Source organism: Pelophylax lessonae (genome assembly GCF_965119305.1).
Source record: "Pelophylax lessonae genome assembly, chromosome: 4".
NCBI lineage: Eukaryota > Metazoa > Chordata > Amphibia > Anura > Ranidae > Pelophylax > Pelophylax lessonae.
In genome coordinates, this window is record NC_138771.1 from 145,228,853 (window position 1) to 145,242,076 (window position 13,224).

General features: G+C 43.1%; 1 protein-coding gene across 1 annotated transcript in view; it reads right to left on the reverse strand.

Annotated features, from left to right (window-relative positions):
• LOC309554872 (protein tyrosine phosphatase domain-containing protein 1-like) overlaps nucleotides 1–13,224 on the reverse strand; it is a 90,947-nt gene that overhangs the window by 51,907 nt on the left and 25,816 nt on the right. The window contains exons 8-9 of the mRNA XM_082256595.1: nucleotides 4,314–4,436; nucleotides 718–816 (exon numbers count right to left, since the gene is read on the reverse strand). Coding sequence (XP_082112721.1) covers nucleotides 718–816; nucleotides 4,314–4,436 — 222 coding nt within the window. The remainder of the gene's footprint in view (nucleotides 1–717; nucleotides 817–4,313; nucleotides 4,437–13,224) is intronic.

Consider the following 13,224-nt stretch of genomic DNA (forward strand, 5'->3'; position numbering starts at 1 on the left):
TGAGAGTGGGCTACCGCCTGCACCTAGCTGACATAGCAGACCCTGCTCCAGGATCTCCATGGATCCGGACAATTTTGTCAGTATCCACTCAGATGCCTAGTTGACAGTTGGCTCCACTTTTCCATGCACAGCTGAGAGCCTGCCACTCCCACCCCCTCCTACCAGGGACTCCAGTGAGCGCTGGAGAAGCAGAGTGGAGAGCGGTGACTGTCAGCTTAAGGGCTCTTTCACACAGCCCGTCCGTTGGACGGACTCCGTTTATCTCAGCGGGGGATCAATCCGACGATCCCCCGCCGAGCAGGAGAATGACAGCTGTTCTTCCCTCTGTTCTCATCCGATCCCATCCAATCCGATCCACTGGACGGATGGAAAATAGGGTTTCCATCAGTCCAGACTTGACGGATCGGATGTCAGCGGACATGTCTCCGCTGACATCCGATGCCCCATAGGGATGCATGGGGGGACCGTTCAGATCCACCACAAAAACTGACAGGCGGATCTGAATGGTCCGCCTGTGTGAAAGGGGCCTTAAGCAGACCAAGAACTGAGAAATCAACGTCCATGTCATCACTCAGTTCTCGGTCTTAGAGCCAAAGAGGTACAGCTGCAGCATCAAACTGATGCTGCAGCTGCCACATAGATGTGAGTATGAATCTTTTTATTATTTTGGAAAACCCCAAACTTCTCTTTTAACTCTAGTTACGAATACTGACTTACTGAGAGCTGATGCAACCAATCCCAGAGCAAAGTACAAAGAATTTTGGGATTGCTCTCCGTGGATATCGCTGCCCAAGCTCCCTCTTCATTCACAAGATTCTGTAGAGGGTAATAAAACAGATAATACTCCATAACATATGTTATAATACCATTCATGAGAAGCGTATATGTTAAAAACAAGTTTGTTACTGTGCATTTCCATAATACTGTACATACTTTCTAGACCAGACTTTCTCAATGGCTATACCCCAGAGGAACCCTTAAAATATTTTTCAGGTATAAGGGAACTCCTGCTAAAACCAATTAATTGGGGAGTCAGTGGGAAATATGCTCTTTTTATATCGTTGACCAGTGGAATGACAATCTTGCAGACAGCTAAAATGATTATTGGTGTGCTGCAGCTGGTTATTTCAAATGCCATTGGCCCTGCAACTATGCAAGCACCATCAAATGGGAGGTTAATTATCCACAGCTCAAGGAATCCATAGAAACATATGGAGGAATCCTAGGAACCTCTGTTTGAGAATGACTGCTCTAGACTGTGATACAACAAATTGTTTTTGCTTTATCATAGTTAAAAAAAAATTAATTAAAAAAAACATTAATATTTGAAAGAAAATCAATTATGACCATTTTTCTACCAATATATATATATATATATATACATACATACATGAAAACTTCTAACTTGTGGTTGTCAGAGAACATGAAGGCAACGGAAGCCTGTCACTGCTGACTTGTCTCTAAAAAATAATAGGTCCCTGGCTGGCATGCTGATCATATGGCTTCATAAAATACTTCTGAGTCACTGACCTGGGACAAATATGCAGCAACCGAATTTAGTGTGAAGTCAAGGAAGGTATCTGCACCATGTACATGATTATGTATGTTTCAATGTCTTCCGTATCAGGCGCTATAAATAATTACTTCTGTGCTACCTTGCACTCATGCAATTATTGGAGATTACAATCGGCTAAAAGCAGGAACCTAAGCACCCACCCATCTGCTCATTACATGTGCTTTTAGACAGCCAGCTGTTGAAAGCAAAATGCAGGTCTAGAGAGATCCCTGAGACCCGCACTGCTAGCTGTAGCAGCTTATGATTTCCAGTGATTAAACAAGTGCAATGTAGTATGTAAATCATCTTTATGATTTATGGAAGTGAAGACATTGAATCAAACAGATACAGTATCTCACAAAAGTTAGTACACCCCTCACATTTTGTAAATATTTTATTATATCTTTTCATGTGACAACACTGAAGAAATGACACTTCGCTACAATGTAAAGTAATGAGTGTACAACTTGTATAACAGTGTCAATTTGCTGTCCCCTCAAAATAACTCAACACACAGCCATTTTGTCTAAACCACTGGCAACAAAAGTGAGTACAACCCTAAGTGAAAATGTCCAAAATGGGCCCAATTAGCCATTTTCCCTCCCCGGAGTCATGTGATTTGTAAGTGTTACAAGGTCTCAGGTGTGAATGGGAGGCAGGTGTGTTAAACTTGGTGTTATCACTCTCACTCCCTCATACTGGTCACTGGAAGTTCAACATGGCACCTCATGGCAAAGAACTCTCTGGGAATCTGAAAAAAAAGAATTGTTGCTCTACATAAAGATGGCCTAGGCTATAAGAAGATTGCCATGACCCTGAAACTGAGCTGCAGCACAGTGGCAAAGACCATACAGCAGTTTAACAGGACAGGTTCCAATCAGAACAGGGCTCTCCATGATCAACCAAAGAAGTTGAGTTCACATGCTGAGCGTCATATCCAGAGGTTGCCTTTGGGAAATAGACGTATGAGTGCTGCCAGCATTGCTCCAGAGATTGGGGGGGGGGGGGGGGGGTCAGCCTGTCAGTGCTCAGACCATACGCCGTACACTGCATCAAATTGGTCTGCATGGCTGTTGTCCCAGAAGATAGCCTCTTTTAAAGATGATGCACAAGAAAGCCCAGAAACAGTTTGCTGAAGACAAGCAGACTAAGGACATGGATTACTGGAACCATGTCCTGTGGTCTGATGAGACCAAGGTAAACTTATTTGGTTCAGATGGTGTCAAGCATGTGTGGTGGCAACAAGGTGAGGAGTGCAAATACAAGTGTGTCTTGCCTACAGTCAAGCATGGTGGTGGGAGTGTCGTGGTCTGGGGCTGCATGAGTGCTGCCGGCACTGGGGAGCTACAGTTCATTGAGGGAACCATGAATGCCAACATGTACTATGACATACTGAAGCAGAGCACGATCCCCTCCTTTCAGAGACTGGGCCACAGGGTGGTATTCCAACATGATAACGACCCCAAACACACCTCCAAGTCGACCACTGCCTTGCTAAAGAAGCTGAGGGTAAAGGTGATGGACTGGCCAAGCATGTCTCCAGACCTAAACCCTATTGAGCATCTGTGGGACATCCTCAAACAGGAGGTTGAGGAGCGCAAGGTCTCTAACATCCACCAGCTTTGTGATCTCATCATGCAATCGTGAAATACTTTCAATAAATGCTTGGTACTTGGCTTACTACACTGTGAGAGGCTATTCTATGCTTTCTTAAGTGTATTGGCAGCAGAGAAGGCAGAGACTGTTGGTCTCTTTAAGAGATACTCACTGGGGATAACAAAAGGAGAGGATCTTCCATAACGTTACCCCGAAAGGTAGCAGATACCATATTCATACCCCCTGGGGGTAAAATGTCCATCTAGACCTAAGAACATATGTTTTAGTTCCACATTTTGAGGTGAGCACATTGGAGGAAAGGTGGTGGGATCCACTTGCTTGTACTAATAGCATGTTGGTGTGGGATTCTTTTAATATTGGGCACCAAGTGGAGGAAGATTTTGTTTGGAGATAGAAAACACGTTTTGGAACTATACACATTAGATTGGGACTATATTGAGTATTGTCACAAGATTTGAAGAGTTTCTTTACATTTAAAATATTGAGTGTTTTATTGTCTTCTTCACAGACTATTGAAGTTACATTTGTCTATGCTTCTAATATATGTATTGAGATTATAGTTGCATAGTGAGCGTTTATTTATTACTGTACACTTAGAGAGCGCCGCATGTTCACAGATATTGTTTATTTCAATAGATACTGTGCTGTACTATTCAACACTGTCTTATTCTATGCTATGTAGTTTAGTGCAGACTCTTTGTAACCACAATTGTTTAAACCATGCCCAGTATTAAATGCAATTAGAAACATGCCAAATCTTGCTTTGGTGTGCCACATGCACAGCATTTTATCAATCCTAAACCAGGGGGCCCACATTTTAGTCTTGTACACAGGGCCACTGCTTTCAGAAATCACTCCTGATTGGTGTCCTGAATTTGACAACACCTGCAAGCTGCAATTACTATATTTATACAGCAGTATGTGTGTCCAACTGGTACCCATATCCTTTTTATAGAAATCAAAGATCAATGCAGAAGGTGTGCACAGGTAAAACTGTCCTTGTTTTATCAGAAGCAATATTATCAATGCCCACAAGGGCACAAAATTTCCAAAATACGTTAAAAATTGGTTGGGGACTGTGTAACTGTAAGAGGGCTAAAACATGTTTCATTCTTTTGGATAACTAAATGAGTTGCCATACCTGCAATTGTTGAACACTTTGCTTTATCACCACTTCAGGAGCTTGCAATTCTGCCAGGGCCTCTGCAATGCACAAAACATGGTGTGGAGTAACCGGCTGACATGGCTCAGTTATATTGACTTTCTGAAAACAGCCAAGAACATCAGTCACCAAGACATGGCATGATGGAACAGTAACAGTAACACATGTCTAATAAAACCCAAGCACGATCACTCATCCCTTTCTATATAGCTCCCAATTGTCCCTGATTTCAAGGGACTGTCCCTGATTTGGAAAAAAGTCCCTCTGTCTCTCTTTCCTCCTCATGTGTCCCTCGTTTTGGTCTGATCCATATACAGTAGTTGTATATAAAATGCAGTTTTTATCTTTCAAAAAGTGTTTCCAGTGCTAAACCTTTGATTCAATTTCTAAATTGCTGCAGTTGTAAATTTCAAAAGCCAGTAATTATAAAGGAATAGTAGTGGTGCACAAAATAAAAAAAGTTGCAGGCCATGGTCCTTATGAGAGCTGACTGAGGGAGGATGTCTGCGGATCCTATCTGGTACTACTAAAGGAGGCTGCCATGTGTGCTTTAGGAGCCTTGTGAGTACAGACCCCCCACAGGGGATCCTTGGGACTTGTGCTGTTAGATCCCCCTCTGGGTGCTAGAAGCCAGTTACTGGGTTAAAGCTGAAGGAGACACTGTCTAATGTCTTGCGGAGACAAGGTTCACTGAGTTCCTTCAGCTACAAAGGGACTTATTCATCCCATACAGGCGCTGTATGGTCCTGCAGATGATCTGTTACACAGTTCTATTGAGACAGTTGTCCTCATTTGTGAATAATTAATTTAGAGCAGGGATATGAAAACTGTGGCCCTCCAGATGTTGCAGAACTACAAGTCACATGAGGCATAGCAAGTCTCTGACAGCCACAAGCATGACACCCAGAGGTAGAGGCGGATTGGAACTTATAGTTTTGAAACAGCTGGAGGGCCACAATTTGCATAGCCCTGATTTAGAGTATACTACTAAATCCCTTCTCCTATCCAAGTTCTCCAAACAAAATACAAAAACAAATTCCTTAAACTGGTCATTGAAGATAACGAGCGGAAGAGTGTGTGTACCTGGCTGTGTGAAAATACCCTGTAACTGGCTGTGGTGTAATCAGTGGGAGGCCCGGGCAAACCAATATCCAAGCGGCTCTTGCGGGGATACCGCTACAATGGTTTAACATGTTCTTATTTCCAAGTTATTTTTCCTTGCAATTTGCACCATTGTGTCCCTTGTCTTCTAAATAAAGCCTGGATATGTATTAATGTCTATCTGTACAATTGCCATCCCTTGTATTTACTGCATGCATGTTCCAGGTCAAGAAACTAACATTTTCTAAGAAGGCCCGATAATGGCAGTGCCTCAGCTTATCTCATGACAGAATCACTTTAAAGGTACTGTAACTATGGAAATTGGTGGGCAGGAAGGGTGGCTGATTATCCCCATACCCATAGATGTCCATTATGCAGGTCTCTGTCAGCAAGAATGTAAAATGGTAAAGGATAGAGTAATAAGAGAATTTGCTAATTGTGAATCTTGATGATTCAAAAAGAGTGGAGTTTGAGTTTTTTGTTGGCAATCATCACATCGTGACTGGCATTAGGATCTTTGCATTCTATTATTTGTTCCCTAGTGGACCTATAAGCGTATTAAAGAGATGGTAGTGTTCACAATGGCATTAAAAAATGGCACCTTAAAGGCAGCATGAAAGCCTAAGGCTGTTATATCAGACATGAGGAAGCATCAGTTACATTTTACGATAAGGCCCTGTAGTTAATAGTTGTGTCTCTGTGTTTGACATTTTACATTTATTAACATAAATTTCCGAAATATAGTATACTGCATGTTTTTAGCCAGTGGTAAATAAGCAGTGATAATAGTGACTGTAAATATGACCAGACACAAGGGAACCAGTTTCCCATTCAGCAGACTAAACAATATGCTGAGTTTCCACTGTAGAGTAAAAAAACTGTATGAAGAAAATGATATACAAGCATTTCTAAAGCTAGCAATGCCCATTGCAAAAAAGTAACCATATCATGGACATTGTAAATACCTAGGGCGGCTTATGTGGCCTTATAAAAAAAAAAATCGATCTATATAGCTACTGTATAACTCATGAAAATTAAAACCAGAATGTGGTACTGAAGGAAAAATGCTGTCTACCTTATGTTAAGAGCAGTGGTCATGCTAGCACTGGGCACCCAGGGCATGTACCATGCATTTTCTGTGGGGTGCCCCAGGTCTCCGGCACTATGATCACACTCCACTGTACCACTGTAGCATTCAGCGTCTCTTTCTGTCAGCTGTCTGTCAGACCAATATATTTAAAGTTTGGAGCCGAGGGAAGCTTCCCCTAGGCACTTTTTCAGTTCTGAAGTGTCTCAAGACACAAGATGAGGGGGGACCTGGAAGAGAGGGGAATTGTACTGGGGACACAATGACCACGGATGGTAAAATACATGCTGGGGGACAGGATTAGTGCTTGGATGGAGTATGGGAGGGGGGGCATAAAGGTAATTGTGGAAACTGGTGGGCAGGGAGGGTGGCTGATTACCCCCATAGATGTCAATAACATCAACTAGCAGACTGCATGATGCAGCTCTGTCAGCAAGCATGCAAAAAGATCATATCTGAGGTCTGTAAGCAAAGGAGAGGGGAATTGTACTGGGGACACAATGACCAAAGATGGTAAAATACATGCTGGGGGGGACAGTGAGAGCGACCCAAATTTTTCTCATGACAGATGGGGATGGGGGGGGGGGGGATTGTCTTGGGAGGGGAGATTGGTGAGATTTGTGGTGTGAAGGAAATTTGGGTGGAGATATAGGAATTTTTCTGAATGGAAGCTTTTTTGGGGGTGATTTGATCCGGGAGGGGTGATTTTAGGGAGGATTTGTGCTGGGAGGGGGTATTTGATGTGGGGAGGCTTTGGGGGACAAGATTTGTACTGGGAAGGGGGATTACAGTGGCAGACAAAGAGTTCTGCTGGAGGGGAAGATTTGGGTGGGGAAGCCAGATTTGTGCTGGGAAGGGGGATTTGAGGGGGGAGAGGGACAAAGATTTATGCTGGGAGGTGGGGCTCAGCACATGAGGGATTTTGTACTGGGAGGATGGTGGAATGTTTGCAGTTTTATTTGGGAGAATTTTGGCTTGCAGAGGGAATTTGTGCTGGGGGAGGATGTAGATTAGTGCTGAATTTTTTGGGGGTGGAGGGGGGATTGTAGCTGAGAGTGAAAATAGGGGGAAAGTATTGCTAACTAAATCATGCAAAAATCATGCACTCTCTTTATTTTGTGCTCCTGGCATCTGTACTTTATGGGGTTGATTTACTAAAGATGAATAGACTGTGCACTTTGCAAAGAGCAGTTGCTCTAGTGCTTAATAAATAACTATAAGCTCTGCTGTCTTCCATTATCCAATCATGTGCGAGCAAAAATGCTGTTTTTTTATTTTCCTTGTATGTGATTGGGTACTCTTTGCAAAGTGAAGCTTTACCTCATTTACTAAGCTCTTTGCAAAGTGCACTGCCTGTTTGCTTTTAGTATATCAACCCTTATATGTTGCACACACACACCTGACCCCTGCATTTTGTACCTTATTTACTCCTGACCCCCGCACTTTGTGCGTTATGTTCTCCTAAACCCACCACTGACTACAGCACACTGTGCACTATGTGCTCCTGACCCCTTGTAATGTTCTGGTACCTTTGGTACCCTAATTCCACTTTTCCTAAGTGTATGCGCCCCACCATTCTCTTTTGGTAAGGTGCGCATACACCTTTAAGACCGATGCTGTCATCACTGAGCGCCGCTGGAGCGGCTATTTCAACCTCCGGCGGTCTCACTCACATGTTCGTTCAACATCGCATAATCTGCCTTGAAGCTCTCATGCTTGCAAGCATACCTCGCTATCGGAACCACGCTGCTGATCCTTGTATCCCGCTACCGGATCATCCGCTCTTGCCGAACCTCTCCTCTACTACATTGCTACTAGTGATAAGTACCCCACAGGGGAAACCTCTATAACCTTCATACTAAAGCTTACACTATCTAGCTCTGCATACTAAGGACTATTACTACATCTGCATTAACTAAGATTGCTAGCTCTTGAGCCTAATACCATCTGCTCTTGCACTGGGTTGGTCTATCCTGTATGTTCACCTGCTACTCTATCATCTGCTACCATACATGATTGCTTAACCTATCTGCATCCCATCTGTTACTATCTTACTTTCAAGAACATTCCTTTCAAGTGTCTGTCATCTACCATCTCTACCCAACCTGTCTCTTCAGCCTATCATCACTATATTACTATACATATAAGTCACTCTAGGAACATCTTATTGAGTGTGTGTATCTACTTGCTGAATTGAGACTATCCACACATGATGAGTCTTGGGAGTTGGGATTGGTGTCTCAGCGTTTCTCTACATGACTACTGAAGTGGAATATTTCTGCAGCTGTAAATCCACATTATACATAAAACGCAGGAGCGTTACAGATTGAACGAACCTCAAATGGATTCAGCAGAAATAACCACTCAGGTGACACAATTAAAACAGCAAGTAACTGCGTTAATACACGCACTTGCTGAATTAAGAGAAGAAAATCAGGCTCTGACGCAGCAGGTAACCAGACTGACACAACTTACCACTGCTCAGTCCCCTGAACCAAAAATAAATCCTCCTTTGGTATTTACAGGCGATCGCAAAAAATTTTGCGAATTTAAAAACGCATGTGAGTTACTTTTCTTGCTAAAACCCCGTACCTACCTTTCTGATCACATTAAGGTTTGTACTATTATTTCTTACCTAACAGGCGATCCTCGGGCCTGGGCAGACTCTCTTTTTGAGAAAAACGATCAGCTTCTCAAATCCTATATCTTATTTCTAGCAGAACTTACTAGCCTATATGATGATCCCAATAGGCAGAGTACTGCCGATCTTCAATTAAGGTCCTTGAAACAAGGTAATAGACCTGTGGAAGACTTTGTCGCAGAATTCAAGAGATGGACCCTTGATTCAGAATGGAATGATGCATCTCTGAAAACTCAATTTAGGCTTGGCCTATCAGAGGCCGTTAAAGACGAGCTCGCCCGAGCGGATCTGCCAAAAACCCTGGATGCATTGATACAACTCAGTATCACCATAGATAGAAGACTACGAGAAAGAAAGGCTGAAAAAATGGGAACGCCATTATCCAGTTCTTCTCGGATTCCGGCCGATGACCCCACTCCTATGGAGGTAGGAACCATACGCCCACCTCTATCAACTATGGAAAGAGCCAGAAGACGATCTGGTAATCTCTGCTTGTACTGTGCATCCCCGGATCACAAGATAAACGTCTGTCCCCTAGTCTACAAAAAGAAGGGTGCGTGTTCACATGTCCTCCTAGGGGGATTGACAACTTCAATTACTAACCCTTACCTTTTTGTTTGCTTAACATTACAGTGGGACCAGAACAGGATTACTACTAAGGCCATGATTTACACAGGATCTTGTGGAAATTATATTGACATACGTTTTGCTGCTTTAAATAAAGTCCCTATTATTTCTAAACCTAAACCTGTCTCAGTGAGTCTTATTAACGGTGTTCCTTTATCCTCTGGTCCGATCACTGATCAGACACAGGCACTCCTAGTCACTACTAACGGGTCTCATATGGAGACCACTACCTTCGATCTAATACCTTCACCGCACTTTCCCATTGTTTTGGGACTTCCCTGGTTACACACACATCAACCAACCATAGATTGGAAGGAACGGACCCTGGCCTTTCTCTCTTGCTATTGCGAGGGTACGTGTAACCTCCCGTCTTCCGGGAAGATCCTGTCTGTGGTGACAGATGAGATTGCACCACTATGTTATCAGGATCTCTCTGAGGTTTTTCTTGAGAAAAATGCTCAAGCACTACCTCCCCATCGAGACTATGATTGTAGTATTGATCTACTCCCAAATAGCAAATTGCCGTTCAGTCATGTTTATCCTCTTTCACAGGATGAACTTTCCCATCTCAAAGAATATTTGGATGAGAATTTGAAAAAAGGTTTTATTAGACCTTCCACTTCTTCCACAGCAGCAGGACTCTTTTTTGTCCGCAATAAGGACTCAAGTCTCAGGCCTATCATCGACTATAGGCAATTGAATGCTATTACAATAAAAGATCTCTATCCTCTACCACTTATCCCTGAACTCATTGAGCAGGTGCGTGGAGCTACCTATTTTTCAAAATTGGACCTGAAAGGGGCATACAATCTCATTCGAATCCGTGATGGACACGAGTGGAAGACTGCATTCAGAACCAGATACGGATTGTTCGAATATCTTGTAATGCCATTCGGGCTATGCAACGCCCCTGCAGCCTTTCAACGATTTATAAACGATATTTTCAGAGACTTACTAGATGTCTGTGTTGTGGTATATCTGGACGATATACTTATATATTCACGATCCTTGTCTGAACACATAAGACATATAAGACTAGTATTATCGAGATTGCTTGCACACAACCTATACGTGAAACTGAAAAAATGCTTGTTTCATAAAGAAGAGGTACTGTTTCTAGGCTACATCATATCCAAAACAGGAATCAAGATGGACATGAGTAAGATATCCTGCATTCAGGATTGGCCTACACCAACCACCCGCAAGGCGCTACAGCGATTCCTTGGATTTTCTAATTTCTACAGGAAATTCATCAGGAACTTCTCTGCCATTGTGAGACCCCTCACACAGCTCACTAGCATTAAGAGACCATTGAAATGGTCAGATGAAGCAAATAAAGCTTTTCACCTGTTAAAGACAAGGTTTACTTCTGCTCCCATACTACGCCATCCAGACCCATCCCTCCAATACATTCTGGAAGTAGATGCGTCAAACATGGCAGTAGGAGCAATACTCTCCCAACGACCAACTAACACTTCACCACTCCATCCAGTCGCCTTCTTTTCTAAATCCTTAAGCAGTCCAGAGGTAAATTACCCCGTGGGTGAAAAGGAACTGCTTGCTATAAAATTGGCTCTGGAGAATTGGCGACATCTACTCGAAGGCACCCGATTACCAATACTTATATACACGGACCATAAAAATCTTCAATATCTTCAGACTAACAAAACTCTCTCTCACCGACAGGTACGATGGTCATTATTCTTTCTAAGGTTTAACTTCCTAGTGACCTACACACCTGCAGATAAGAACAAAAAGGCGGATGCACTATCACGACTAACTGAAGAAAACTACTTCGAAATCCCTTCCGTTCCTATAATACCTCACAAGCGTATTATTGGAGTTGTCCGTTCTTTGAAGGAAGAGGTTTTGCATGGTATAAGTTTGGATTCACCCCCACCACAACTAAATACCGATGCAGAAGGCTTCCTCTACTACAACAACAAACTTTACATACCACCTACCATGCGCACCAAGATCTTGGAATTATCGCATGATGTGCCTATGGCAGGACATATGGGTATGACAAAGACTCTTAATCTGATTACCAGACAATTCTGGTGGCCTGACATGAAAACATCTATACAAAAATTTGTCTCTTCATGCAATGTCTGTGCCAGGTCCAAAATTGACACTACGAGACCATCCGGTCTACTATGCAGTCTACCAATACCCCAAACTCCATGGGAAGTTGTGTCCTTGGACTTTATAGTAGAACTACCTCCTTCCAAAGGATCTAATACTATCTTGGTGTCAGTGGACCATCTAAAAAAGATGGCACATTTCATTGCTATTCGCAGACTACCTTCGTCCAAACAAACGGCAGAACTCCTGATGAAACATGTCTTTAAGTTACATGGTATCCCAAAAACTCTTCTGTCTGACCGTGGATCACAATTTATTTCCAAGTTCTGGCAAGAACTATGTCACATACTACGAATTGAGCGGAAGCTCACTTCTCCTTACCATCCGCAGACCAACGGACAGACTGAAAGAGTCAACCAATGCATCGAGCAATATTTACGTTGTTACACTTCTTACCAACAGGATGATTGGGTGGATCTTCTCCCTCTGGCAGAATTTGCCTACAACAACGCAACCCACAGTACGACCAAGCAGAGTCCATTCTACTTGAACTATGGGTTTCATCCCTCTATTCTTCCACCACGCATCCTTCCTTCAAATAACCCAGTAGCCTCAGACTATCTTACCCAAATAAAGGACTCTCTGGGTTTGCTTAATACTACCATTGCACACGCTCATAGTCAACAAAAGAAGTACTATGATCTTCGCAGAAGACCTTCTCCTCAGTATGCTATTGGGGACCTCGTTTGGCTCTCAACAAAAAATTTAAGACTGAAAATCCCTAGCAAAAAGCTTGGACCTCTCTTCTTGGGACCTTTCCCAATCAAGAAACTTATTGGAAAAGCTGCAGTACAGCTTACATTGCCAATAGACCTCAAAATACATCCCATTTTCCATGTGTCGCTACTGAAGCCCCATGTTCCTGACCAAGGAATAAGGCCTACTATCCCACTTCCTCCTCCTGTACAAGTTGAAGGTGGAGAAGAATATGAGATAAAAGAGATTCTGGATTCTCGTATCCACAGAAGAAAACTTCAATACTTAGTTTGATGGAAGAACTATGGGCCCCAAGACGACACCTGGCTAAACACCTCTGACATACATGCCCCTAGATTAATCCGCAACTTTCATGCGAAGTACCCAGACAAACCAGCTCCAGAGGCCTTCAGGAGCCGGCCTTAAGGGGGGGTACTGTAATGTTCTGGTACCTTTGGTACCCTAATTCCACTTTTCCTAAGTGTATGCGCCCCACCATTCTCTTTTGGTAAGGTGCGCATACACCTTTAAGACCGATGCTGTCATCACTGAGCGCCGCTGGAGCGGCTATTTCAACCTCCGGCGGTCTCACT